The sequence below is a fragment of the Triturus cristatus genome, chromosome 7 (assembly GCF_964204655.1).
Source record: "Triturus cristatus chromosome 7, aTriCri1.1, whole genome shotgun sequence".
Taxonomy (NCBI): domain Eukaryota; kingdom Metazoa; phylum Chordata; class Amphibia; order Caudata; family Salamandridae; genus Triturus; species Triturus cristatus.
The window spans coordinates 1477252006-1477279797 of NC_140590.1; the positions used below are offsets into that span (position 1 = coordinate 1477252006).

The following is a 27792-nucleotide window of genomic DNA, read 5'->3' on the forward strand; positions in this document are numbered from 1 at the left end:
AACACCAATAGTATAACATAATTATAACAAACTATACACACTCTCTCTGTTTACTGTTTCATTGTTTCTTGGAAATATCTTCATAGTTTTAGAAAAAACACAAAATAAATGTACCCTACTATGCACAGTCTTTTACAGAGCTCGTGGCAGAGAGGCCAGTCTTTCACATAACCCTACTACACACAGCTTTTGCCCGGTACAGAAGTCATTGTATAGAGGTAAGCCCCTTATGAAGCCCTACTACATAATTTAGGGCTTATTTGCAAGCCCCTTGCACCGCTGATGTGTCACCTTTTATGATGCTCTAGTGGCGCAGAGTGCAGAACCATATCTATGAGGCTAGGCAAAGCCACTTTGCACTCCTTTTCATGGCCTCATAGATATGGTGTAAGGCAATGCAGCGCAAGTCGCTGTGTTGCCATCCACTGCATCAGAGGGGCTTTCAATGGGCTTTGCGGTGGGATATCCCACGCAACACTCATGGGTTGTGACATATTCCCAGATTTGAAAGGATCTGTAGACCTGGGAATGCATCAAAACTGGGGAGGCATAACGAGGAGAAATATCTTTATTTCTCCTAGTTCTTTCCTCTTTCTATATGTGCTGCATTCTGTGAACACTCCATGAATTGTTTTTGTGCAGGAAGGTGTCCCTTCCTCCATGTAAGCAAGGTAACTTCGTCATGCTACAGGTAAAAGTCTATTATTTAAATGCATTTCTCAAGTTTTTAATATCTGAATGCAGAAAATAATAGATGCACAAGTAACCTTTGTAAATTATCTGGAGCTGCACTGCATCCCTTGAGCTACAGTTTTTTTTAAAATGTATATCAATTTGAACCACTTATATTTTCTTGTGATATCCATGGATTTCAATACAGGTGATGGTCAATATGGCAAATGTGCCAAGTTAATAATTATGTGCATAGCGCCACAATTATGAATTTGCTCAGGCCTCTATTATGCTGGTAAGGTGGTTCAGTTATGCCTTGCTATTGTGATATGTATGTTCTTCATGTAAACAATCCAAATGCTTGAATGCTGAACTAATCCTTTCCTCCGTCCACAATGGATAGTTTCAGAACCATGAAATTATCCAATATGAGCAGCCAATATTTACCTCTTTTCTGCATTGCTGCTGGTCTGTGCAAAGCTGGAGCTCAAGTTAGACATTTCGGTGTTTACTGAAACCTCTCATGTGAATCAGGAATCCAGGTCATATTTGCTCAGTTTATTTGGCAACACTAAATTACCTAGACTTCCATTTCCAAATCTGTGAATTGTCATGTTAGAGAAGACAAGTTGCATATTTCAAAAATCACTGAAGCCTCTGAAGATTTGGTGAGGGTTCCATCACATTTCAAAAATAGGCCTGGGCGGTAAACTCCACTCTGCCAGCGCAGTTCGCAGAGTTTTGCCAGCGGAGTGCGGAGTTCGTCAAAACCTCCACACTCTGCCATGAGGCAGAGTTTACCAGCGCCCATCCCAGACATTTGCTCAATTCCAAGATGGGACCTGCACACAGACATAGTCCCGCCCACATGCGCACATGAATCACCTGTCACACACTCACTGAGGAGAAAGTGAAACAACGCATGGCCTCAGTTAGGGAGAGCTCCTGACAGCACGCTCCGACTGTCCCTACCCGCCTGGCCGCCCATACATCCTGGATGGCATGGCTCCGGAGTGGAGCAGAGCAGCGCTGGAGTGAGTCTAATCAGTGCTCTTCCTGCACTCAGATTGCATTACCAGGCCTACAGCCACTTCTTGTTCTCATCGAAGCTGCCATGTAGGCTGAGGCGCAGTGAGCCATGGTCAATGGAGGGGCAGCACTCGGGCCAGCTCTCATGGCCAAGCAGATCTATTGATCCTGTTGAGTGAGGTCTTTGAGATAACCTGTCATTGTCTGGTCAACAAGTGAGAACCCATTGTGATCATTATGCATACATGTGCTTATTGGTTTGCATCGATTTGGAAGGGCTTTAAATGATCAAACAGGCCTTGCAGGGCTTGTCCATATTATGCAGCAGCTAGCTGAGTGGAAGGTGGAAGCTCTTCAGGCATCTGATAAACAGATACAGAGGGTGGGAAACACAAGCAACAGAAGCATGAACGCTTTCTCCTGCAGCTGTATTTGATATATAATCATCGTTTGCTCACCTATACTTAAGTCGAGACTGTCTATGTTTCCATCCCGTGTTTGAGTTGCTTCTTGTATACGCTGTGTGAATGAAATAATTGCAGTAGTTGTACAGAAATTTTTTAATCCCAGATGCAGCACACATCAGCAGAGCCGCCAATTTTGGAACTAGAGAACCTTGAGTTCCGGCATCCTCTCAACATCCCGTGATTCTGGGCAAATCCCCTAATCTCCATGGGTTTACAAAAAAAGAATGTGTAAACTAACTGGTGCTCATTTATAGTGGTCCACAGTGAAGCACAACATTGTGTTAGCAAGACTAAGGTGTTCCATGGGGCACTGCTGACCCTTCCTCCGAGGGCTTGTTCATGCCCACACTAAAGTGTCCTTTCCGTCCCTAAAATTGGATACTTTTTGTAGGGTCCCACAAGGCTCCCCCTGTCTCTGCTCCCTTATTTATCACTACCAAGGGTCGTACATGTGATTATCAAGTGACACATGGGGGCAGATTTACAAGCCTCTTGCGCCAGTTTTGCGTCACTTTTCCCATGTTAAAAGTGACACAAAAGTGGCACAAGGGGCTTGTAAATATGCCCCATGGTTCCGAGTACACGGCCAGACAAGACTGACAACCTCTCTCATCCTGCATCCTGCATCACGGGAACCAAAGCATGAGTGCATGGTGACTGCTTGCAGCTCAAGGGCATAAAGACAGAGGTTTCTAGACTAAAAAAATTGCCTTGAGAAATGTAACACTCCATGTTAGAACTAAACGATGAGCCTGAACTAGCACATTTTAAGGAAGCTTATGTGCAATCCCTTTGAGTTGCGAGCTTGACATAATTATTATCTTAACAACAATACTAACTTTTCCTTTGTGCTGAAAGGACGCCCAAATGTTCAAATAATGGTTGTTAGAAATAGTTTTTCTGGTTGGCTAGTGTATGCACCTAAGCCAGGAAGAATCCAACACTCTATTTAGGATAAGGGGATTACGTGTCTAAAATAACCCCGGCTCACCCCCTTGGTAGCTTGGCATGAGCAGTCAGGTTTATCTCAGAGGCAATGTGTAAAGCAAACAAACAGTAATACAGTAGAGGACTCATACTATAGCAAACGTAGGTGTGCATTCTCAAAAAATCTCAGTAAGGCAGAGAGTGAGTTATTACTATCCCTAAAAAATGACAAGGAGTTGGTTATAAAAGAGGCAGATAAAGGTGGAAACATCGTCCTTATGAATCGAACAGACTACCTCCAAGAAATAGAAAGACAACTCAATGACATCAACTGTTATGATAAACTGAAAATGAATCCCTTGCCCAGGATAGAAGGAAACATTAATGCACACTTATGGGATTGGCATGAATCCAGTCTACTGACGGATCTTGAATATAAATTTTTACAGGCACACCACTCTCGTTCACCTTGTATTTACGTCCTACCCAAAATCCATAAAGGGGGCCCTTTCCCACCGGGGTGCCCCATTATCTCTGGAAATGGAGGACCGACTGAGAATATCGCCAAATATGTAGATAACTTTCTTCAACCCATTGTGAAGAATCTCCCCTCCTATCTTAGAGATAGCTCTGACCTTCTGTGCAAACTTGAAGACTTCAAGTGGGACCAGGACAACTTACACTTTGTTACAATGGATGTAGAGAGCCTCTTCACCTGTATTCATATTAGGGAAGGAATGAGAGCCCTTAAACATTTTCTCTTTAGGAGAGGCGCACAACATCTAGAACACACGGACATGCTCTTGGGCATGGCAGAGATGATTTTAACACATAATGCTTTTCTACACAATGGAGAATGGTTCCTACAGCGACGTGGGACTGTGATGGGCTCCAGATTTGCTCCTTCATATGCCAACCTCTTTATGGGGCTGTACGAGGTGGAGCATGTCTGGGGCCCGGGCACCAATGTTAACAATGTAATCTTTTATGCCCGTTATATCGATGATATTATCATGATATGGCATGGCACAATTGAACAGCTAGAGGGGTATCACATTTACCTTAACGCAAACAGCTTTAATATAAAGCTCACTATCCAGCACTCTGAAACAAACATAGAGTTTCTAGACTTAAAACTGTTTGTCATGGATGGGAACATACACAGTGACATATATAGGAAGAGAACTGCCTGTAACAGCTATTTGCACGCTACTAGTGCGCATCCACGATCCACCATAGAAGCCATTCCCTATGGTGAAATGGTTCGCGCAAGACGCAATTGCAGTCTGGAAACTGACTTTCAAAGCAACATCAACAAAATCAAGAGTAGATTTAGACAGAGAGGTTATAACCAGGCATGTTTAAATAAGGCTGAAAAGAGGGCCATGACCCTCAAAAGGAAGGAGCTATTGGCTGCGAAAGGCACAAACAAACTAACTAAAGAGAGAAATGAATCTGGAATACTTTTCATTACAGAATACAATGCTCAGAGTCATCTTGTATATAATATCTTAAAGAAAAATTGGCACCTCTTCTCTAAAGATAGTCAGATAAGCACAATAATGTCTAAGCGACCGAAAGTTGTCTATCGTAGAAGCAAAACCCTAAAAGAAGTCCTGAGTCCAAGTTACATCAGGGACTCACAGACACCTATACATACATGGTTACCAGATAAACCTCTGGGTTTCATATCTGTGGTAATTGCTGCATATGCCAGTTTGGCATTAATAGGAATAAGAAATTCAGCAACAATTCACGAGAATACACAACAAATTGCTTTATCAACTGCAATACTGATTTTACGGTGTATATGATTATATGTGCCTGTCAGAAAAAATACATTGGGAGTAGTATACGCAGTTTGAAACTGCGTATACAAGAACATGCAAGAGCTATAAAAAATGGCAAAGACAAATATCCAGTTTCCATACATGTTCAATGTGAACATCCCAATGATAAAAACTTCAAATTTATTGGCATCGATCATGTCAAGATGCCAGAACGTGGAGGGGATAGACAATTGATCTTGCGACAACGAGAGGCGTCATGGATATGTCGTCTTAGAACTGTGCAGTTTGGCCTTAATATCTATGATGAGATGCATCACTTCCTATGATCTTACTGGGGAAGGGAGTTCTCCACATACGATATGATCATGTCGCGCCATACGTTTACTTAATTTGATCTGTATATAGATGACTATAACGGCACACAGATCAACAACTTAATTTAATCTCGTTGAATCTTGTGTTCAATTGAGTATACGAATTATTAACTACTATATAAAGACATGTCATGACAATGAATTAGCACAGTACTGTTCTAAACACCTATTACCGGCATATTGATACACTGACTTCCTAAAGATATTTGACGTGTATACCAATTCTGTCAAAACTTTGCTCACATTTCAACTTATGCATATTAATTATTAATAAATATGGATATATATTCTAATAGGAATAAATAAGTCATACACTGTCCTAAACGGATTTACTATGGCTTCAATATTCACGGCGTTGTATTCACTGATACCAGCAATATACTTATTCGCGAGTTATTGGACTCGTATAATTTGTCATTATATATTTGGAATGGCGTTTTTAATAGGGTGGCTTGCCTTCACTTGTTTATTAAGATAAGTGGCTTAAACATAATAGACTATTTCACTACTCTAAGATGGCCGCACCAGTAGCCCCGATACCTTTGACAAAATGCACGGCGTTGTATTCACTGATGCCAGCAATATACTTATTTGCGAGTTATTGAACTCGCATAACTTGCTATTATATATTTGGAATGGCGTTTTTAATAGGGTGGCTTGCCTTCACTTGCCTATTAAGATATATGGCTTAAACATAATAGACTATTTCACCACTCTAAGATGGCCGCACCAGTGGCCCCGATACCTTTGACAAAATGCATCGGATGCCGAGTAAGGCACGTGACATGATTAATACCGGGCGCTGGAGTTAAATTGTCATAAAACGAAATGAAAGAAACTAAACAAGTAATTATAAAAAGAAAACGTATATATTTTTTATGCTATTCAGAATATTTTAATTAGCTTTCATCCTTTATTTGAATGTATGTGATGATATCTACAACACACGGGATCTTTACACCATTCCAAGATGGCCGACAGTGTTGCACCAACACTTTTGACAAACACTCTAAATGATGTACAGTTCACGTGACACTGGCATCATCGGGCGCTGGATTTAAAAAGCCGAGGCTAATACGCAAACGGCTTCGCTGAAATCATGACCTGAGTTGGTGGTTACCAGACTGTCACAAGTAAGTAGAATAGATAGAAAAGCCTTGTCTAACCTAAATGTAATATGTGCTTGGTACAGCTGCAGTTGTAAATGAGGAGCATTTGGTTGTCACTTTGATTTTTCACAGTTTAACTAGCGCACTCGTTTAAGCAGATGCACGCGCTTCATCTCGATTTTAAATAGACGCAACTAACTTCGCGAGTACTTTACACCTACACAGGATAGGTGGGGCATAAATACTAGCAAGAGGCATGATCCTTATAATCAGTTCTTATTTCTGTGACTCTCCGCTACATGCGGTTATAGCTCATCCCGCATGTATGTGAATAGATGATGAGAATGTTTAGTACATGCTAATATGATCACATTTGGAGCAAAGTCCCTTAATTGGTGTCATCAGGTTCACATAGGCGGATATTAACATAGCATCTGCCTTTTACTTATATATAAAGCGAAGACTCTTAATTGGCGTCACGATGATGTATATAAGTAGACGTTTATTCTTTAACATAGAAAATACTTTCTCTCTGTGCTATCTTGTTAATTAATGAGAAAAAGGAAAAATGTCTCTATATCAGTCTTGAAATTTATCTGTTTCATTGTCACCTCTTCAAAGATAAATCTGGCTATATTATAAGCCCCAAATGTAACTACAGTATCGATCCTTTTACAAAACATGTTATGTATTATAGCTTTTAAAATGGAATGTATGTTTTAATATTTATTCTCAGTAATGGAACTACGTGATTATGTAGTACGGTTTTATTCTTTAAAAAGTTTAGGCCATTAATAAATGGATATTATTACTGATTAAAATGGGCAAGTAAAAACTTTTTGATATGAAGATGCAAGACGTCACTAAGTATAAGATTAGGAAAATAACAATTATGGAATGAATATTGAAAGGTTGTATAAATACATTTATTATAGAATACTTTATGACCAAGATAGAACCTGCATCGTGAAAACCATATCCAAAAGAACGGCAAGACTGAAAAGAAATATACTCATCATAATATTGAGGTATGCGAATTAGATATGACTTTAAGGGATGACATGTAATAGCGATGAGAATGTGTATTCCTGACCTGTATTAGATTACCTTACAGAATGTGAAGTGGTTCAGAAGCAAAATGCTGATAGAATGTATTCAGATTTATCGAATTATGCAACATATAGTTAGCCTGCCCTGCATGATTTCAGCGGTATATGCTACAATTTGAGCATAGAATATTGGCAACGAAGATGTGACATTGGATGACAACAACACTGTGTACTTTTTAATGAAGTTAGATGCACCCTAATAGCCTTTGTTTGTGTTTATAAGTAAATATGATAACCAGTTATGAAGTCAGCATTGTAGAGAATAGTTATTACTGAAAATCAGCAATTCTGATGTTTTCTCTTGCCTTTCATAGGCTAGGCCCTCAATCTGTGCATGTAAAATGCTTTGTGAAGGATATGGTCAACGTCGAACTATACAGAAATGTTATGTTTTGGTTTTGTAAAGTAATCAAAAAATTATTTTCAAACCATGTTCAAAGATGTTAGCATTGAATCCTAAAATTCTTTCGTGTATGCTCTTTTGATAGCCCTGAAGAAGTCTCATGGGAGACGAAACGCGTTGGCTATGGCTATGAAAATATGAAATGTGACATGGAATAAATCTTCACTCAAAATCAATAAAGAAGAAAAGTTTTTACATGTTATATGTGTCGCATGCTTTATCAGGAGTTTATTGGTTACTTTGAAAAGATACAAAAGTGTATAGGTACTTGGAGACCTTACGAAAGTACATAGTGCTAAACCTCCTGTGTATTCATATGTTGTTGTAGGACGTTGTCCCACATCGTTGAGAGTAAAGAGGGTAGTACTCTCTGGTTTCGTGCACTATCTCTGAGCTATTTACATTAACCACTAATATTTGTTAGGTGCGGTTCTTATCAGCCTCCACCCTCTCCTTTTGTGTCTAAACAGTAATACAGTGAAAACACTACAAGAGGACACCACAACAGTTATAGAAAAATATCCAATATTTATCTGTGTAAAACAAGACGAAATGGGAAAATCCAACATGCAGCTATAAAAATACAAATAATGCAAAAATAGACTTTAAATACAGTTCCTTGAAGTTGATAACTCCATCCGGGGCTATTAAAGTGTCGTGAACAAACAAATACAATAGTTCCGGCTGGTCGCGGCGTCGTGGGCCAGCTACGGTGTCAGAGAGACCCGTAAAACAGTACCTTTGGAGATGCAGAGCGTTCGACCTAGTGGTGAGCTCCAGAGGAGCGGCGTCGGCAAGGGTCGGTTCCGGAAATCGGTGCAGGAGTCGACAGGCCCTTGAAGTCACACACGTTGCAGGTCATACTCCATGTGTTTGAAGTCAGGAGCACCAGCAGGCATCGGGCCGTTGTGTAAAGCGGAGCTGTGTGATCTGCAATCGCCTCAGATCGCAGTGCAGGCGGCGGCTTGGTGATGGCTGTCCAGCAGTGTCAGTGAAACCAGGGCTGTGGTACAAAGTGGGGCGGTGCATGTTGTGGTGCTGACAGGTCCCAGTGCAGGCAGCGGTGTTGTCGTTGCTGAACCACTGTCATCGGTAAACCCAAGGCTGCTGTGCGGGATGGGGCAATGTGATGTGCAGGGCCCACAGGTCACGGTGCAGGCAGCACTGTCAGTTGATGACTGGAGTTGATGGTGCTGGCGTCGGTGGTCCAAGGATGTGGTGTGGAACAGGAGAAAAGAGTGTGTCCAGAAGGACTAGTTTGCACACTTTAAAGAGAATACCCTAGACCATCAATTCTAGGGTTCTTATTGCTTTATTTAGCTTATTTTAAATTATTTAGATTAGCGAAGGGGCTCCATGTTCTCCATGCGGGGTGACCACAGGTTTTGGTGCAGGCAGCGGTAGCGGCATGGCATCGTCAAGTCGGTGGTGTGAAGTGAGGCGGCTTCGGAGTGTGGTGCCCACAGGTCACGGTGCAAGGAGAGGCGTTGGACGTCATCGTCAGTGAGACAAGGATTGCGGTGCGAAGTGTGTCGGTGCCCTCTGTGCTGCGATGCCTTCAGGTCATGGAGTCGGCAGCGGCATTGTTGACGGCGTCGGGTTACCTTCCCCTCTGAGGCATCTGAAACGTCCAGTTCCAGAAGCCGGTACCCATAAGATGTTGAAAGTTTTGATTTCCCTGAGACTTCCAATAGGAGGCAAGCTCTACATCAAGCCCTTGGTGATACTTAGAATGCAGAAAGAACAGTCCAGTCCTTTCCCTGCCCAAGACAAAGGCAGCAACTGCAGGCCAACTCAACAAAGCAACAACAGCAAAGGGGCAGTACTCCTCCTGGCAGCTCTTCAACTCTTCTTCCTGGCAGGTTCCCTAGTCGAGCAGTAAACTAAAGTCTAAATTTATACCACATTTTCCTTTGAAGTTGGTACACACAAAGTTCCTCTGGCACACATCAACCAGTTCTGCCTGGCTCAGGCCAGGTTCACTACAGGAGGTGGAGACAGCTTTGTGGAAGGCAGCCACAGTCCATTCAGGTGCCAGCGACAACTACTCCCACTACTCTAAATACAGCCAGGTTCCTTCAGCCTGGCAATGAGTCCCCCAGGAAAGGCAAAACACACATCACCCACCCCCCTTGTATCGTTCTAGCGTGAATGCACATCCCCAGCTCCTGTCACTCCAAACTCAGACAGTGAATACACAAATGGCATAGGCACACAGGATGGTTAAGCAAGAAAATGCTCACTTTCTAAAAGTTACATTTTCAAACACACAATATAACAATCATGTTTAATAAAAGATCTGTTTTTAAATTCTGAGTTCGGGAAGCATGAACTCCATTTCAACATCTTGTCCCAATGGAAAGCTACACTTGTAAGATGTTACAAGGAGCTTCAATTATAGCCTATGGGACAGACAGCCTTCCAATAGTGAAAATCGAAATACACAGTATTTCACTATAAGGACATGTGAAACATACTAGTACATGCCCTACCTTTAACCCCTTTGCCGTGGGGGTAATTTCGTCACGACCCCGCCCATTAATTAATTCTCCCGCACAGGCGGGGAATCAATCACGCGTGGGCGGGCGGGCAGCTCCACTGTGACTCATGGAAGGGGTTAACATACACTGCACCCTGCCCATGGAGGTACCATGTGCCTACCTGACCGGTGCTTTACATGTACAAAAAGGGATGCTTTGGGCCTGGCAAGTGGGTGCACTTGCCAGGTCGATATGGCAGTAAGAAATGTGCGCAGAAACTGCAGTAGCAGGTCTGAGACACCTTTGAAAGGCCACTTGTGCGTGTGGCACAACCAGTGCTGCAAGCCCACAAGTAGCATTTGATTTACAGGCCCTGGGCACATACAGTGCACTGTACTAGGGACATACTAGTAAATCAAATATCCCAAACATGGAAAACCAATCATACCACAATTTACATGGGGAGCATATGCACTTTAGTGATGGAGGGAACACTTGAATAAATCTCAGCCGTTGGTATTTACTTGGGGCTGCATCTCAATCCACCCTCATCTTACTTTGCACTCCATGTCACCTATGGTTGGACCCAGCTATCTGCAAATCAGTCTTGACCCTGCTCCAATCAGAACAGTCCAACCTGACCTCCATACCAGGCCCTCCCCGAACCGGAGCACAAGCGACCCACGACTGGGTTCGTCCAAGTTACGGGTTAATCAGCCAGGATCAGCTTGGCTTCACTGACACATTGTGCAAGGGGCCCATGACTGGGCATACCAGTCCCACTTAGGGCGTCGCATTAAAGCATTCAAAAAAGTGATGTCTGGAATGTTTGAATAAATCTCAGCCACTGGTAATCACTCAGGTCTGCCTCCCAAACCATCGTTATTTTGCACACCATGTCACCTCACTTTGGACCCTGCTATATAAAAAACAGTCTGCTCCAATCGGAACAGTCAAGCCCAAACCCCAAAGCCAGGTCCTCCCTGAACCAGAACACATGCAACCCTTGACCGGTTTTGCTCTAGTTATGGGCTTATCAGCCAGCTACAGTTTGGTTCCAGTGACACAGTGTGTACGGGACCCACATCTGGGCATATCCATCACACTAAAGCATTCATAAAAGTGATGGATGTAATGCTTGTATAATTCTCAGACACTGGTAATTACTTGGACCGCATCGCAAACCATCATTATTTTGCACACCATGTCACCTCAGTTGGGCAGAAAATGATGGCTTGAAATGAGGTCTTGTGTGATTCCTAATGGCTGAGATTTAATCAAGCATTCCATCCATCAGCTTGTTTTTTTTTTTTTGCATTTGCCACTCTAAGTGCACAGGGTATGCCAAATGTGAGTTCCGGACTCACTGCGCCACTAGAACCAAACTATAGCTGACTGAAGAGCCGTAACTAGAGTGAAACTTGAACTATGCATGGAGGCATTTGGCATCTGATTGACATTTGATAGGACATATAATTTGTTTCTAAACTACCCACAACATTTAGTTTTTGTTGTTTTAAAAGAACCAGAGGAGGAAGATATTTGCTGTCTTTTTTTATTTTGTTATTGTATAAATATCTCAAATATAAAAAATGTGTCTGTTGTTTACTTGAAAATATATTGGGCCTTATTACGATGGTGGTTGGAGGAGCATCCGACTGCGGTCGTAGCGGGATTAGGACCACCCGACAAGAAGTCAGCAGTCCCACCCAGCAGATTATGCAGCTTGCTCTGCCACCCGGAAAACGGCAGCAGCAAAAGCCTCAGTAGAGAAAGGGATTTTTTTAAACATCCATGCCCTGTGTGCCAGGCACCATGTGCTGCCTGGCACACGGTACATGGATGTTTGGTGTGGCACCACATGTGCCCCCATGGCAATATTGCAGAGCCCCATTGGAGACAGGGGCCCTGCTGGAGGCTCCCAAAGTCCCTTTCTGACAGCCTTTCCATGGTGGTGGGATCGCCATGAAAAGGCTGTGGGAATTTGACATCGTAATACCTACAGCCGTGCCTGGGAAGGTACCACCCCCATAGTAGGATTATGGTCCAACCGCCTCCCTGACGGGCTCCTTGAGCCTGTGGGAGGAGGTGGTCTTTTCCCCCACCCCCCACCCTCTGCGCTCTGACCGCCGGTAACGTAATCCGGTAGTTGGACTGCTGCCCTAGATGTCTGGTGGACCGCCACCGATGGCTTGTCACTGGTGGTCCACCCAACATCATAAAGAAGGCCATTATGTTTTATAAATGTACAAAAATGTGCAGCAAGTGACTGGATATTTCAATATGTTAGATGTGTTAAACATTTACTCTCATTCCCAGGCCAATTTACCACATGTTGTATTGTGAGGGATGTAATTCAGTCCCTTTACCACATGTGTCAAGGAAAGTGGTGATGTTATTGCGAGGACCTTGTGTAAGTGACATTCATAGTGGTGTGTGAATACATTCAAAAAATATATATTTTCACATATAAATGTAGGAACGGGATTAAACATGGTGTTTCAAACATAGTTCAAGCGATAGACTATGTATCGCTCCTTCTAGGTTAAGATTCTGATTGCTGTGTCTCCCTTATGAATGTCCGCCCAGTCCTTGCTATAATGTGGTTGATTTTTATACAGGCTACGTTTGTTCCTACATAGTAGGAATCAGTACTTGGGATATATGGTTGATTGATATGATTTTTTAGTGAGTGGTAATTGGGCAAAATGTGATGAAGGCTAGACTCTAATTAGTTGTGTGTTTTCTGATAAACATGTTGTATGTGCAATAGTATTAGCATAGTTTTTTTGGGGGGGTTGCTTACATACAGGGAGTTAAAATGTTACTTTGAGCATGTACATTTGTAAAAAGTGAGCATTCATATATTGACTTGAATTGAGGGATTTATGAAAACTGTACTTGGTGAGTAGTTTATAATTAGTGTGTAGTGTGAGACATGTGGCCTGATATGGAAACTGGTTAAAGTGCTGTTAGGGATTTTCTAGAGTTTTATTATCAGTTTTTATATTGGATTCAATAATAGGGATGCATGCCGATTTTACGGTAAGTTTAAAAGAGGGAATGTAGGAGAGTAGGATCTGCACTTATGTTGCCCCCACTTTTTTTCTGATGTATACACTGGTTTCTGGCTATAGTCTGGCTGGGTCCCTGCTAATCAGATCCCCAGTCTGTCTGTTCTCTCTAAACAACTTGGTGTGCATATTAGATGCACTAGTGATTGGCTACTGTGGTACCTTATGAGCCCCTAGTATATGGTACCTTAGGTGCCTAGGGCATTGGTACTTCACAGGCTTACCAGGGGCTGCAGCATGTATTATGCCACCCCTGGGAAGCATTCTCAATCTGACACCACAGGCCTGCTACTGCAGCCTGTGTGAGGTAGTGTTAGCACTCCTCACTGAGGTATAGGTTCCTATATCTCACCCTACACACACATTTAAACCTATCAGCCACCCCTATAGCAGGCCCTATCAATCCTGAGGGCAGGGTGCTTGGTTTACTATGTGAGGGGGTGCTTCTGCATGAGCAGGACCCCTCTGCAGCTGGCAGAGTCTATTCTCTGTGGCTGTTTGTGGATGCGGTTAAACCATGTACTCTTAAGTGCATTATAACCTCGCGGTAAATGCTAACTTTGGAATGACTGCATCAAAACATGTTGTGTTTGGTGTCAAACAACTTGGAATCATACCCCCACACCAGTAACTGGTGTGGGAGTATGATCCCACCCTTCTAGAGGGGATGACATGTACCCACTGTAGTTAAACGACAGAAATCTGAAAGAGTCCTGGCATCACATAATGGATGCCACCAGCACAGACACTGGGCTGCCCTCCTGCTGCTGACTGATACTCACAGAAAACCACCTTCCAGACAGGATTTAGTGTATTAGAGCTGGATGGGTGCACTCTTAGAGTGCTTTGAAGTCCTGCACTGGGGGAGCAGTAGAATCCTCTGTGCATATGCCAGCTCAAACCGGTTCAGGGGCTACCTGTCTCTGCTCTGGTGCGAAACTGGACAACGGGAAGTGGGTGTAACCACCCCTACCCTGACCCTCCTAGAGGAATGGTCATAGAGCTAGTCCCTCCCCTATCTTCACTATAAGATAGCAAGCATTGCCATTGCAAAGCAGATAACCCTGGATGACAAAGAAGAATCCTGGCCCTTCGACATTCCACTACCTTTGGAAGACAGAAGAATCTCCCTTGGAGTCAAGGAGTGACTCCCCTGCTTGGCAGGCACCAAAAACCTTAATCAACGGCTTCAAACTTTCCTGCTCCCGCCGGAGTTCGAAGTCCCTGCTGCCCCAGAAGTAGATGTCCTGACTTCTCGATGACCCTTGTGAGTCCCCAGCAAAGCTGTGGTGAGTGGACCCCATGAGTGATGAGGAACAGCAATACCCGGGGAACGTGCTCTATTGTCGAGTACAAACCCTGAACAATGTTCTATGAACTTGTGCATTGAATCATCTGTGGCCCAAGCCTCCAGCAGGTCTTGCACCAAAAATCAGCGGCCTACCCTGTCCCGAGTGACCGTGGGCTCCTGTGAAGCATTTCCTGAGGAGGTGTCTTGGCGATCACTTGCCCGTTGGCTAGTGGGTCCCCCGAAGACTTTCTCATTGAATCAAAGGGCTTCCCTGGTTTCTCTAGGCCTGCCCTCACTTTTCTTCTCTGGGTGAGTCCATCAGACCTTGCTGGTCTGCACCATCGACTTTCTTCAGTCTACACAAGACTTGCAGTTGCCAAGGCTTTTTGGCTTCAATCCGGTTGCTGACACTGCCATCAGCTGCAGACATTGTGGGACACTCCGAACCCAGCTGCTGGTCATCGTCAATCCTCCCTGGACCCTGTGAGTGAAGAGTCAAAACACCATTGATGACCTGAAATCATGCGACATCTGTGGTCATCCATCTTGCTGCCCACTGGTCACTTGCAAGTGACCTTGAACATGGTCCCTTCAATTTTCAGGTCTTCTGCATCATGAATCCACCCTTGGATTCCACCCGACACTTCTTCAGTCGAGGCAAGCAGCAAGTCTTCTTTGGTCTCCATAGAAAACAGCGACGCGACCCGACACCAAAAGATACCTATGCACCCGGCTTCCCTGGATGAGGTAACTCGTGCACTCCGGTGCCCAAGTGTGTGTTGGCCCTCGAAGTACTTACCTTGTAAGTGGCTTGCTTGAAGACTTCCTCGAAGTAACCTAGAACTTTAAAAATCAAACCGCGACTTGCACCATTATAATCAATAGGGAACCCGTGGCTGTATTCACACACTGCACGCGTCTCCCGTGGGCCTGTTACTTACCTGCTAACACTGCAGTAGTGAAGCCCCAGCGATTCTCCAGGCCCTAGGCCTTGTCATTTTGCAAGTCGACATTGTTATACCGTTTTTTTAGTATATGGTCTGGTACGCCCCTAGGGCTCCAGCCATATTTGTGCTTAATTTATTGTGAAACGTTGACATTTGAATGTGTACCTGGCTTCTAATCTCATAAAGAGATTAGTAGAGTGTGTCTAGTAATAAATACATATATATTTGATATATATACCTGTGTGGTGTCCTTTCATTTGGTAATTCAAGAGATTATAAGTTAAAACAAGCTGCTTTACATTCCTCTGAACTTAGCCTGAAGGCTGCTCTCCACAGCTACCACTAGGATAGCTTTCTTTAAAAGGTTGTCTTAAACCTATCTACCATAAGAGTCGAATTGGACTGGTGCAAAGTGGCCACTATAACTAGTGACCAGCATATGCCAGGCCAACTTCTCACATTGGTGGGCAGCGTGTGGGATTCCAGCTTGCCATTGTTTTACCAGAAAATCTCTATTTGAATTACTAACTGAAAACCACTAAAGGTACTCAAGGTACATATAAAGTCAAGCTTAGTATCAATAAGTTCTACTGAACTTAGAGCTGTTTGTGAAGGGCTAAGCACACCCTTGCTACAGCTCAAGCTAGGTTCAGTAGGCCACAAACTAGTGTAGGTAGTACAACACTGCACAACACTAGAATGTCCTTAAAAGGTGGAGCCAGTGGGTCCATCAAGCCTCAGTACAAGGACATGGCCTACACTGACTTGAAGACCATGTGTGTTGAAAGACACTTGAAGCTAGGACGGAGTCCCTCAGCCCAACACCTGATAGATCTGTTAGTAGCAGATGATCTTAGACTAGCTATAGGAGCTAGTGGATCTGGATCAGGGGATGGGTCAACCATAGTCTCTGGGTCTGATGATGAAAATCAAGATGACCTGGAGTCTGTGATTGAAGGGCCATACCCAGAAAGGTCTGAACAGGACAGAGGAATCCTCCCTAAGAGGACTGATGGAGTGGAAAAGAGGCCTAGGTCCCCTTCAAGGGAATCTGACCACTCATACCACTCTAACTGAGAATCTGTCCATCAGAGGAACTCATACTTCCGTAGAGAGACCTCCTATGAAAGAAGGTACAAGATGCTCCAGTATGAGGATGCTAGGCTTACCCTCAGAACCAGGCAATTGGCCTTAGATAGAGAAGCCTTTGAGTTCCAGTGAGCTTCTAGAAAAGAGGGGTTAGATATCCCTGGTGGCAGCAAAAGTGTCCCTAGAGGTAGAGAATATATTCCAGACCATAGGAACCTATCCAAGGTTGTTCCTCCCTACCAGAGTGGGGATGATATCCACAAGTGGATAGCTGCTATGGAGAGGGCCTGTAAAGTTCAGCAGGTCCCCCAGAAACAGTGAGCAGCAATCATGTGGCTCTCCTTTTCAGATAAAGGTAGAGACAAGCTCCTCGCTGTTAGAGAGGAGGATGCTAATGATTATGAAGCCCTGAAGAGTGCATTAATAGATGGGTTTGGCTTAACCACTGAACAGTACAAGTTGAAGTTCAGAGATACCTAGAAAGCACAGACTCAGGATTGGACTGACTTTGTTGATTGTGCAACCAAGGCTCTGGAAGGTTGGCTGGTTGGTAGTAGAGTAACTGATTTTAAGGGATTGTATAATCTTATAATGAGAGAACAGATCCTTAATAATTGCCAAAACCAGTTGTTGCATCAGTACCTGGTGGACTCTGATCTGACCTCTCCCCAAGAATTGGGAAAGAAGAAGGCAGACAAGTGGGTCAGAACCAGGGTGAGGCAGAATCCCCAGAACCAAGGGGGTGACACCAAGAAGCAAGATCCTAAAGGCTCAGATAACGGTGGGGATAAGTCAAAATACCAGAAGTCTTCACAAGGGCCCCAAAAATCTGCAACTGGTGGGGATTCACAGTCTACAAAGGGAAAAGGCCAAAAGAAGCCCTGGTGCAAATTCTGTAAACAGAAAGGGCACTGGACTTCTGATTGTACCAAGTCCAAAGACCAAACCACCACCACTCCAGCCCCTAAGACAGCTGTTCCCCCTAGTGCAGTCATTGGTGGAGGAGGTAACCAGAATAAGGGTGTAGTAGGGTTGACCCTGGGTTCTGATGTGGACTCTGGCCTAGTCAGAGTACCAACACAGGCATTGCTAGTTTGTGAGGGAGACCTTGATATGTCCTTCCTAGTGAGCCCCAGTATTCTGGGCAAGTACAAACAGCAGCCTATCATAAATGGCAAACAGGCTTTGGCATTCAGGGACACAGGTGCTAGTGCCATCATGGTGGCAGAGGATCTAGTGGACCCTGCACAGATCATCCTGGGTGAAATGTACCAGGTGACCAATGCAAGCAATGTCAGGACCAACCATAGTCTGGCAGTTGTGAATTTCTCCTGGGGAGGGGTAACTGGCCTCAAAAAGGTAGCAGTCAGTGCAGACCTCCCTGTTGAATGTTTGTTGGGCAATGATCTGGAGACTTCAGCCTGGTCTGAAGTAGAATTATGGACTCATGCTGAGATGTTGGGCATACCTGCAGAGGTATTTGCTGTGACCAGGTCACAAGCCAAAATGCATAAAGCTGAACCAGCTCTGGATCCTAAAACTATGGACCAGATGCTACCCAAGAGGTGGAGCAGTAGGGTTAAGGCTGTGCCTTCCCCTCTGTCTCAGATCTCAGATTTCCCTCCTGAGGGAGGAGAAGCAGAAACTGAAGAAGGAACTGCCCCAGAGGGCCTTGAGCCTGATCAGGTTGAGTTCTTGGGGGCAGGGGGACCTTCCAGGGAAGATCTGAGTAAGGAGCAACAGTGCTGTCCCTCTTTTGAACCCCTCAGACAGCAAGCTGCTGCTGAGGCTGCTGAGAGTGCTAATGGGCCCCATAAAGTTTATTGGGATAAGGGGCTCCTATATTCTGAGGCTAGAGATTCTACCCCTGGAGCCACCAGGAGGTTGGTAATACCTCAGAAGTTTAGGGGCTTCCTCTTGACCCTAGCACATGACATCCCATTGGCAGGACACATGGGCCCAAACAAGACCTGGGACAGGCTTATTCCACATTTTCATTGGCCACACATGTCTGAGGACACCAAGGAGTTTTGTCACTCCTGTGTCACTTGCCAAGCCAGTGGCAAGTCAGGTGGCACAACAAAGGCCCCCCTGATACCACTACCTGTGGTGGGGGTTCCCTTTGAAAGGGTAGGGATTGAAATTGTTGGTCCCCTTGACCCTCCAACTGCATCTGGACACAGATTTATACTGGTGGTAGTGGATCATGCCACCAGGTATCCAGAAGGTATACCCCTAAGGACTACCACAGCTCCTGTGGTAGCAAGAGCCCTCATTGGAGTCTTCTCCGGGGTGGGTTTCCCTAAGGAGGTCATCTCTGACAGAGAAACAAACTATGTCAGGATATCTTAAAGCAATGTGGAAGGAGTGTGGTGTCAACTACAAATCCAGTACTCCCTATCACCCACAATGCAATGGGTTAGTGAGAGATTCAACAAAACCCTAAATGGAATGATTAAAGGCCTCCCAGAAAAGCTTAGGCAAAAATGGGACCTTTTACTTCCCTGCCTTCTGTTTGCATACAAGGAGGTTCCACAGAAGGGGGTTTGCTACAGCCCTTTTGAACTTCTGTTTGGGCACCCTGTTAGAGGACCCTTATGTCTGGTGAAGGAGGGATGGGAGTTACCTCTCAAACCTCCCAAACAGGATGTGATGGACTATGTACTTGGCCTCCGATCCCGGATAAAAGAGTACATAAAGAAGGCAACTAAAAACCTTAAGGCTAGCCAAGAATTACAAAAAGCTTGGCATGACCAAAAGGCTGCCCTGACTGTTTATCAGCCAGGCCAGAAAGTGTGGGTGTTGGAGCCTGTGGCCCCAGCAGCTCTCCAAGACAAATGGAGTGGCCCCCATACAATTGTTGAGAAAAAGGGAGAAGTCACCTACTTGGTGGATCTTGGAACTCGCAGGAGCCCCCTTAGGGTGCTCCATGTCAACAGACTTAAGCCATAGGTGGACAGGGCTGACATGGGCTTGCTCATGGCAACTGATGAGGACCAGGAGGAGGAGAGTGAACCTCTCCCTGACCTACTCTCACAGAACCCTGATGATGGGTCAGTGGATGGTGTTGCTTTGGGAAGCAGCCTCACTGAGCATCAGCAAACTGAATGTAGACAAGTGCTACAACAGTTTAGACATATGTTTAGCCTGACCCCAAGTCAGGCTTCCTGGTGCACCCATGAGGTGGACACTGGAGACAGTCTGCCTGTAAAGAGTAAAATCTACAGGCAACCTGACCATGTCAGGGATTGTATCTGGACTGAAGTCCAGAAAATGTTGGAACTAGGTGTTATTGAGCCTTCAGATAGCCCTTGGGCTAGCCCAGTAGTCCTTGTGCCAAAACCTCATACCCAGGGTGGTAAGAAAGAGATGAGATTTTGTGTTGACTACAGAGGCCTCAATGCAGTCACCAGGACTGATGCCTATCCAATTCCCAGGGCAGATGAACTTATAGACACTTTGGCCTCAGCCAAGTATCTTAGTACATTTGACCTAACAGCTGGCTACTGGCAAATCAAGTTAGCTGATGATGCCAAGGCCAAAACAGCATTTTCAACCCCTGGTGGCCACTATCACTTTGTGGTAATGCCCTTTGGTTTGAAAAATGCACCTGCCACTTTTCAGAGGTTGGTGAATAAAGTTCTGACTGGTATGGAGACTTATTGCTCAGCTTATCTTGATGATATTGCTGTCTTTAGTTCCACCTGGCAGGATCACCTGGTCCACCTCTGAAATGTACTGGAGGCCCTGCAAAAAGCAGGCCTCACTATCAAGGCCACTAAGTGCCGGATAGGGCAGAGTCAGGTTGTGTACCTGGGCCACCTTGTAGGTAGAGGCCAAGTTCAACCATTGCAGAGCAAAATCCAAACCATAATGGAATGGGTAGCTCCAACAACCCAGACATAGGTCAGAGCCTTTTTAGACCTGACTGGGTACTACAGGAGGTTTGTTAAGGGATATGGATCTATAGTGACCCCCCTTAAATGATCTGACCTCCAAGAAAAAGCCAAAAAAGGTTCAGTGGACAGCTAGCTGTCAAAAGGCATTTGATGACCTCAAGCAGGCAATGTGCACTGCCCCCATCGTACAGAGTCCAGATTACAAAAAGAAGTTCATTGTTCAAACAGATGCTTCAGAGCTGGGTGTGGGAGCTGTACTGTCTCAACTTAATGATGAAGGTCAAGACCAGCCAGTAGCTTTTATGAGCAGAAGGCTGACCCCTAGAGAGAAACATTGGTCAGCTATGGAGAGGGAGGCCTTTGCTGTGGTGTGGGCCCTGAAGAAGCTGAGGCCATACTTGTTTGGCACTCACTTCATAGTTCAGACTGACCACAAGCCCCTCCTATTGCTCAGACAGATGAAAGGTGAAAATCCTAAATTGCTCAGGTGGTCCATTTCCCTACAGAGGATGGACTATACAGTGGAACATAGACCTGGGACCCAACATGCCAATGCAGATTGACTCTCAAGGTATTTCCACTTAGAACATGAAGACTCAACTGTTCACGGTTAGTTTAATGTCCCTGCGTTTCGGGGGGGGGGGGGGGGGGTTGTGAACGAGAGTAGGATCTGCACTTATGTTGTCCCCACTTTTTTCTGATGTATACACTGGTTTCTGGCTATAGTCTGGCTGGGTCCCTGCTAATCAGGGCCCCAGTCTCTCTGTTCTCTCTCAACAACTTGGTGTGCATATTAAATGCACTAGTGATTGGATACTGTGGTACCTTATGAGCCCCTAGTATATGGTACCTTAGGTGCCTAGGGCATTGGTACTTCACAGGCCTACCAGGGGCTGCAGCATGTATTATGCCACCCCTGGGAAGCATTCTCAATCTGACACCACAGGCCTGCTACTGCAGCCTGTGTGAGGTAGTGTTAGCACTCCTCACTGAGGTATAGGTTCCCATATCTCACCATACACACACATATAAACCTATCAGCCACCCCTATAGCAGGCCCTATCAATCCTGAGGGCAGGGTGCTTGGTTTACTATGTGAGGGGGTGCTTCTGCATGAGCAGCACCCCTCTGCAGCTGGCAGAGTCTATTCTCTGTGGCTGTTTGTGGATGCGGTTAAACCATGTACTCTTAAGTGCATTATAACCTCGCGGTAAATGCTAACTTTGAAATGACTGCATCAAAACATGTTGTGTTTGGTGTCAAACAACTTGGAATCATACCCCCACACCAGTAACTGGTGTGGGAGTATGATCCCACCCTTCTAGAGGGGATGACATGTACCCACTGTACTTAAACGACAGAAATCTGAAAGAGCCCTGGCATCACAAAATGGATGCCACCAGCACAGACACTGGGCTGCCCTCCTGCTGCTGACTGAAACACGCAGTGGAGGAAGCCCAAAAAAGGCATCCTGTCACAGGGAAGTGTCACCACCTTCCAGACAGGATTTAGTGTATTAGAGCTGGGTGGGTGTACTCTTAGAGTGCTTTGAAGTCCTGCACTGGGGGAGCAGTAGGCTCCTCCGTGCATATGCCAGCTCAAACCGGTTCAGGGGCTACCTGTCCCTACTCTGGCACGAAACTGGACAAAGGGAAGTGAGTGTAACCACCCCTACCCTGACCCTCCTAGAGGAGTGATCATAGAGCTAGTCCCTCCCCTATCTTCACTATAAGATAGCAAGCATTGCCATTGCAAAGCAGATAACCCTGGACAACGCTCTACAAAGAACAATCCTGGCCCTTCGACATTCCACTACCTTTGGAAGACAGAAGAATCTCCCTTGGAGTCAAGGAGTGACTCCCCTGCTTGGCAGGCACCAAAAACCTTAATCAACGGTTGCAAACTCTCCCACTCCCGCCGGAGTTCGAAGTCCCTGCTGCCCCAGAAGTGGATTTTCTGACTTCTCGATGGCCATTGTGAGCCCTTGCAAAGCTGTGGTGAGTGGACCCCACGAGTGACGAGCAACAGCAATACCCAGGGACCGTGCACTATTGTTGAGTGCAAACCCTAAATAACGTTCTACAAACTTGTGCATTGGACCATCTGTGGCCCAAGCATCCAGCAGGTTTTGTACCAAAAATCAGTGGCCTACCCCATCCCGAGTGACCGTGGGCTCCTGTGAAGCATTTCCTGAGGAGGCGTCTTTGTGATCACTTGCCCATTGGCTAGTGGGTCCCCCGAAGACTTTCTGATCAACTCAAAGGGCTCCCCTGGTTGCTCCAGGCCTGCCCTCACTTACCTTTGCTGGGTGAGTCCATCAGACCTTGCTGGTCTGCACCATTGACTTTCTTCAATCTACACGAGACTTGCAGTTGCCAAGGCTTGTTGGCTCCAATCTGGTTGCCGATACCGCCATCCGCTGCAGACTTTATAGGACACTCTGAATCCAGCTGCTGGTCATCGTCAATCCTTCCTGGACCCCATGAGTGAAGAGTCAAAACACCATCAATGACCTGAAATCGCGCAACATCTGTGGTCATCCATCTTGCTGGCCACCGGTCACTGGCACGTGACCTAGAACACTGTCCCTTCAATTTTCAGGTCTTCTGCATCGTGAATCCACCCTTGGATTCCACCGGACACTTCTTCAGTCGACGCAAGCAGCAAGTCTTCTTTGGTCTCCATAGAAAACAGCGACGCGACCCGACACCAAAAGACACCTATGCACCTGGCTTCCCTGGGTGAGGTAACTCATGCACTCCAGTGCCCTAGTGTGTGTTGGCCCTCGAAGTACTTACCTTGTAAGTGGCTTGCTTGTAGACATCCTCGAAGTACCCTAGAACTTTAAAAATCAAACCGCGACTTGCACCATCATAATCAGTAGGGAACCCGCGGCTGTGTTCACACACTGCACGCGTCTCCCGTGGGCCTCTTACTTACCTGCTAACACTGCAGTAGTGAAACCCCAGCGATTCCCCAGGCCCTAGGCCTTGTCATTTTGCAAGTTGACATTGTTACACCATTTTTTTTGTATACGGTCTGGTACGCCCCTAGGGCTCCAGCCATATTTGTGCTTAATTTATTGTGAAACGTTGACATTTGAATGTGTACCTGGCTTCTAATCTCATAAAGAGATTAGTAAAGTGTGTCTAGTAATAAATACATATATATTTGATATATATACCTGTGTGGTGTCCTTTCATTTGGTAATTCAAGAGATTATAAGGTAAAACAAGCTGCTTTACATTCCTCTGAGACTTAGCCTGAAGGCTGCTCTCCACAGCTACCACTAGGATAGCTTTCTTTAAAAGGTTGTCTTAAACCTATCTGACATAAGAGTCGAATTGGACTGGTTCAAGGTGGCCACTATAACTAGTGACCAGCATATGCCAGGCCAACTTCTCACAGGGAAGGAATGGTAGATTCATTTTGCAATACAATAAAACAGCACACACACATGAAAATGCATGCAAATATATTGATTTAATAAGAAGACTGAACCACTTAGCAATCAGAAACAGTCAATTTAATAAGTGATCAGCATAGCAGGCCACATGAAATGCATTGCCCATTTTCAGATCAGAAATTAGCTTCTCTCCTCCTCGCCTTTTAAGGTATTACAAACAATGTTAAGCTTTGGTTCCCTCTAAATAATTGCAAGCTTTCAATGGCCCTTCTGTTGACAAAGTTTAGTAGAGTATGGATTTTAAAAGAGACATCCTTTTGGTGTTCGGTTGGGTTCACGCCACCTCGATTATTTTGCAGTAAATGTGCACCCTACATGAAAAAAGAAAGGAAAGGTTAGCTTTTTAAACTTGACATTGAGTGCCATTTACAATTTTTTGCCAAATTCTTCTTGGACATAGAATAAATTAACATTTTTATTGGAATGAAAACAACTGTTTAAGGAAAGCAAACATTAAAACATAAATATATTTTCTTCAACTAGGACGATGCCCACTGCCAAGTACCTCTAAAGGCTTACCCCTGTAATGACCACGTGTTCAAAAGAGAGGACCCATTGATACACCTGATACAGTAGAGTAAGACCGAAATATTTGTGCATAGAGTTTCACCACAATGGGCCCAATTCACACAGATTTTGGTGTCACAAAAACTTTCTTATTCTTCTAGTTTTCTTGGCTTCTTACTGAATTCCAGAAGTAAGTCAGGAGTACTGTATAAGAATGTCACAGCAAAATATTTGCCAATCCATCCCAATGTGTGCAAATGTCCTTACAAGTTCCATGTGTCGACATTCAATGTGGGGTACTAGTTTGTGTCCAGACTTTCTTGGTCTTCGACCTCAGCCAGGCCAGACTGTCAGGTACCTAGCTATCTCAATTCAAGGTTAGTTGGATATGTCTCATCAGAAAGCCTTCCCTTTAAATTCATGTTTTTATTATCTTAGGCCTTGAATGAAAATGTCCAGGTTTGGGGATTGATTTATATCTCACTCAGTAACATCTGATACCCTGTGGTTTGGAATTTACACTGGGTGTAATAAATACTATGTTTAATGGGTTCCACCCTCCAAAACTACGAATTACATGATGATTTTGGTGCTTTCCCCACCAAAGTTCAACCATCCCTTTAAATACGGGGCATTTTCCCTGTTAAATTTAATAAAGTTGATCAGCCAAAGTTGAACTGGGTAAAATTGCGAGGATGCAATTTTTAACACAAAATGTAATTTATGATGCACCATGACTTGGAATTGAGGTAACCGGATATAACACACATATCCGAATTCTACACCCATTACCAGCCCAATGGAGTTATGAACATGATGATCAGTTATTTTATCCAGTTCCACATTGATGTTGAAAAATCAGTTCTCTTTCGATTATCAAAGAAGAATGGGCCTGATGCAAAAAGTGTTTTATCGGATGTATGACGATTCAACGCAAACAAACACAACGCACACCACTACATCGCATTCATTACATCGCACACACCGTTATATCGCATGCATTCACCACGCAAACCACAACATCACACGATGCCTCCACACGCATGCAAAACACATTTACAACGCACACAAAGACCACGCATTCCAGCACTCCGCAAAATTCTCCCTAACGGACCCACCAAAGTCAGTAAAATGCCCGTCACTCACGGCAAAACAGTACCATACACTAACATAAACCCTAAGCCCTAACCCTAAAGCCTAAAACACTAGCATATACGCCTCCTAATCCTAAGCCCTAACCCTAAAGCTTAAAACACTAGCATATACGCCTCCTAACCCTAAGCCCTAACCCTAAAGCCTAAAACACTAGCATATACGCCTCCTAATCCTAAACCCTAACCCTAAATCCTAAAACACTAGCATATACGCCTCCGAACCCTAAGCCCTAAAGCCTAAAACACTCCCATATACAACAATTAACCCTAAGCCCTAAAACCTAAACCCCCCCCCCCTCCACTGCACTACCCATAAACTACCCTATACCCTAAAACAGCGTTGACCTTACCTGGTTCCAACATTGTCTCCCCTGCCGCCCGTGTACCCGCACCTGCGTTCTAATAGCGCCCGCGATGCAATGGCACCTGCGATGGAACGTCGTGCGTAGTGAACGCACGTGACGTAACGTCGCGTGCGCTGTGACGGCATGCGATGTAAACGCATGCAATGCGACGCATGCGTTGCGATGGGTGTTCCCCGTTTTATCAGTAGCAAAGCTTCAGATTCTGAAATCTGTGGGTTTGCGACCACTAGCACACTTTTTGTAATGTACTAAACCCGATTAAAGATTCAGAAAATATTTTCAGAATCATTATATGGATTCAGTAAATATTAAGGAATTCTTATTTGGAAGGTGCATGTTTAAGGGCCTCTCTTCCAAACATCGATTCCTTTAGGTATATATTAATGTTTTACAACAGCTCAACCTATGACAAAACTTTAATATTTGACCACTAAATCAAAATTGAAGGGAAGCCATTTGCAAATGATAGAAGTCCACAGGAAAGCCCACCTCTTTTTAGAATGCCTAAAAAAAACATTTTAAGAGTAGGCAGTGTTCCCATGGACCACTGCCTACTCTTAAAAAATGTTACTTAACCTTTTATTTTTTGCTCAAACGCATCCCATTTTCATTTAAGAAAAACGGATTGTATTTTTTTTTTAATAAAAATGCTTTATTTAAAAGCAATGACAGACACGGTGGTCTGCTGTCCTCAGTGGGCCCCCATCCAAGTGATAGCTGCAATTCATAGTGGCTTGCAGTTTGCAACCCACCACAATAATATTCATGAGGTAGATTAAAATGCAAATAAACATAAATCAGGTTTTTGTAAACCAACCTTTAAGTACATCGGTCGTTGCGCAAAAACACAATAGATTCGGTAAAAGTCAGTGGGCAATTTGTGACCATTTTTACCAAATCCATTCTTAGTATATCTTACCAAATATCTCTAGGTAACACTATATTTAAAAATGCTACTGTGAGAGCATTTTTCTGTTTGGAAACAATTATGTTTGGCCCATTTGAAACAACTACATTTGCTGTCAGTCTACAAACAGATCATGTTTAAATCTACATGTGCTATGTAAGGTTATCTTCATCTGCAAAGGCCCTCATTTCTGAAATACATTGACAAGCTATATCCCAGGCAATGTAGGACTTGGCCGTGATGAAGATGGCCACCTTTTGTATTGCTCTTAATGGGCCACCCCCATAAATACATTATAAATGGAATCTTTAGTCCTCAATCTGAAGTAGGACTACAGCAATGATGCTATTCCTGCTTTGGGAACAGAGTGTGTAGGGCATTTGAAGCACATCTATTGTTCCCGGACTCAGTCCGGCGCCTGCTACTTCCCATGCTTGCCTACCGCTGGCTGCCAAGCGATTGTGGAGTCAAGATAAAGACTCTTTCAATGCCCATCTAGTGGAGGTCTTTTGGGGGCTAATGGGTGGACCCGAGAGGTGCTGATGATCCTGCTTCCAGGGGTAAGCCGCCTTTCTTGAATTGATATGGTGCTGATTACTGACCTGATTCCTGCAAGCACAGATATACTTTCAGATAGCTGTGAGCCAGAGAACACACAAGTTGGGAATGTGGAAATTCTTTGACTTACTGTTGAGGCACTGGGGATTCGGATGTACCTGAGGCCCCTCCTCTT

General features: G+C 44.5%; 1 protein-coding gene across 1 annotated transcript in view; it reads right to left on the minus strand.

The window, feature by feature from the left end:
- Positions 1–24124: 24124 nt before the first annotated feature.
- LOC146812208 (uncharacterized) overlaps positions 24125–27792 on the minus strand; it is a 381145-nt gene continuing 377477 nt past the window's right edge. Inside the window, exon 8 of the mRNA XM_085619240.1 lies at positions 24125–24437. Coding sequence (XP_085475366.1) covers positions 24415–24437 — 23 coding nt within the window. The 3' untranslated portion in view covers positions 24125–24414. The remainder of the gene's footprint in view (positions 24438–27792) is intronic.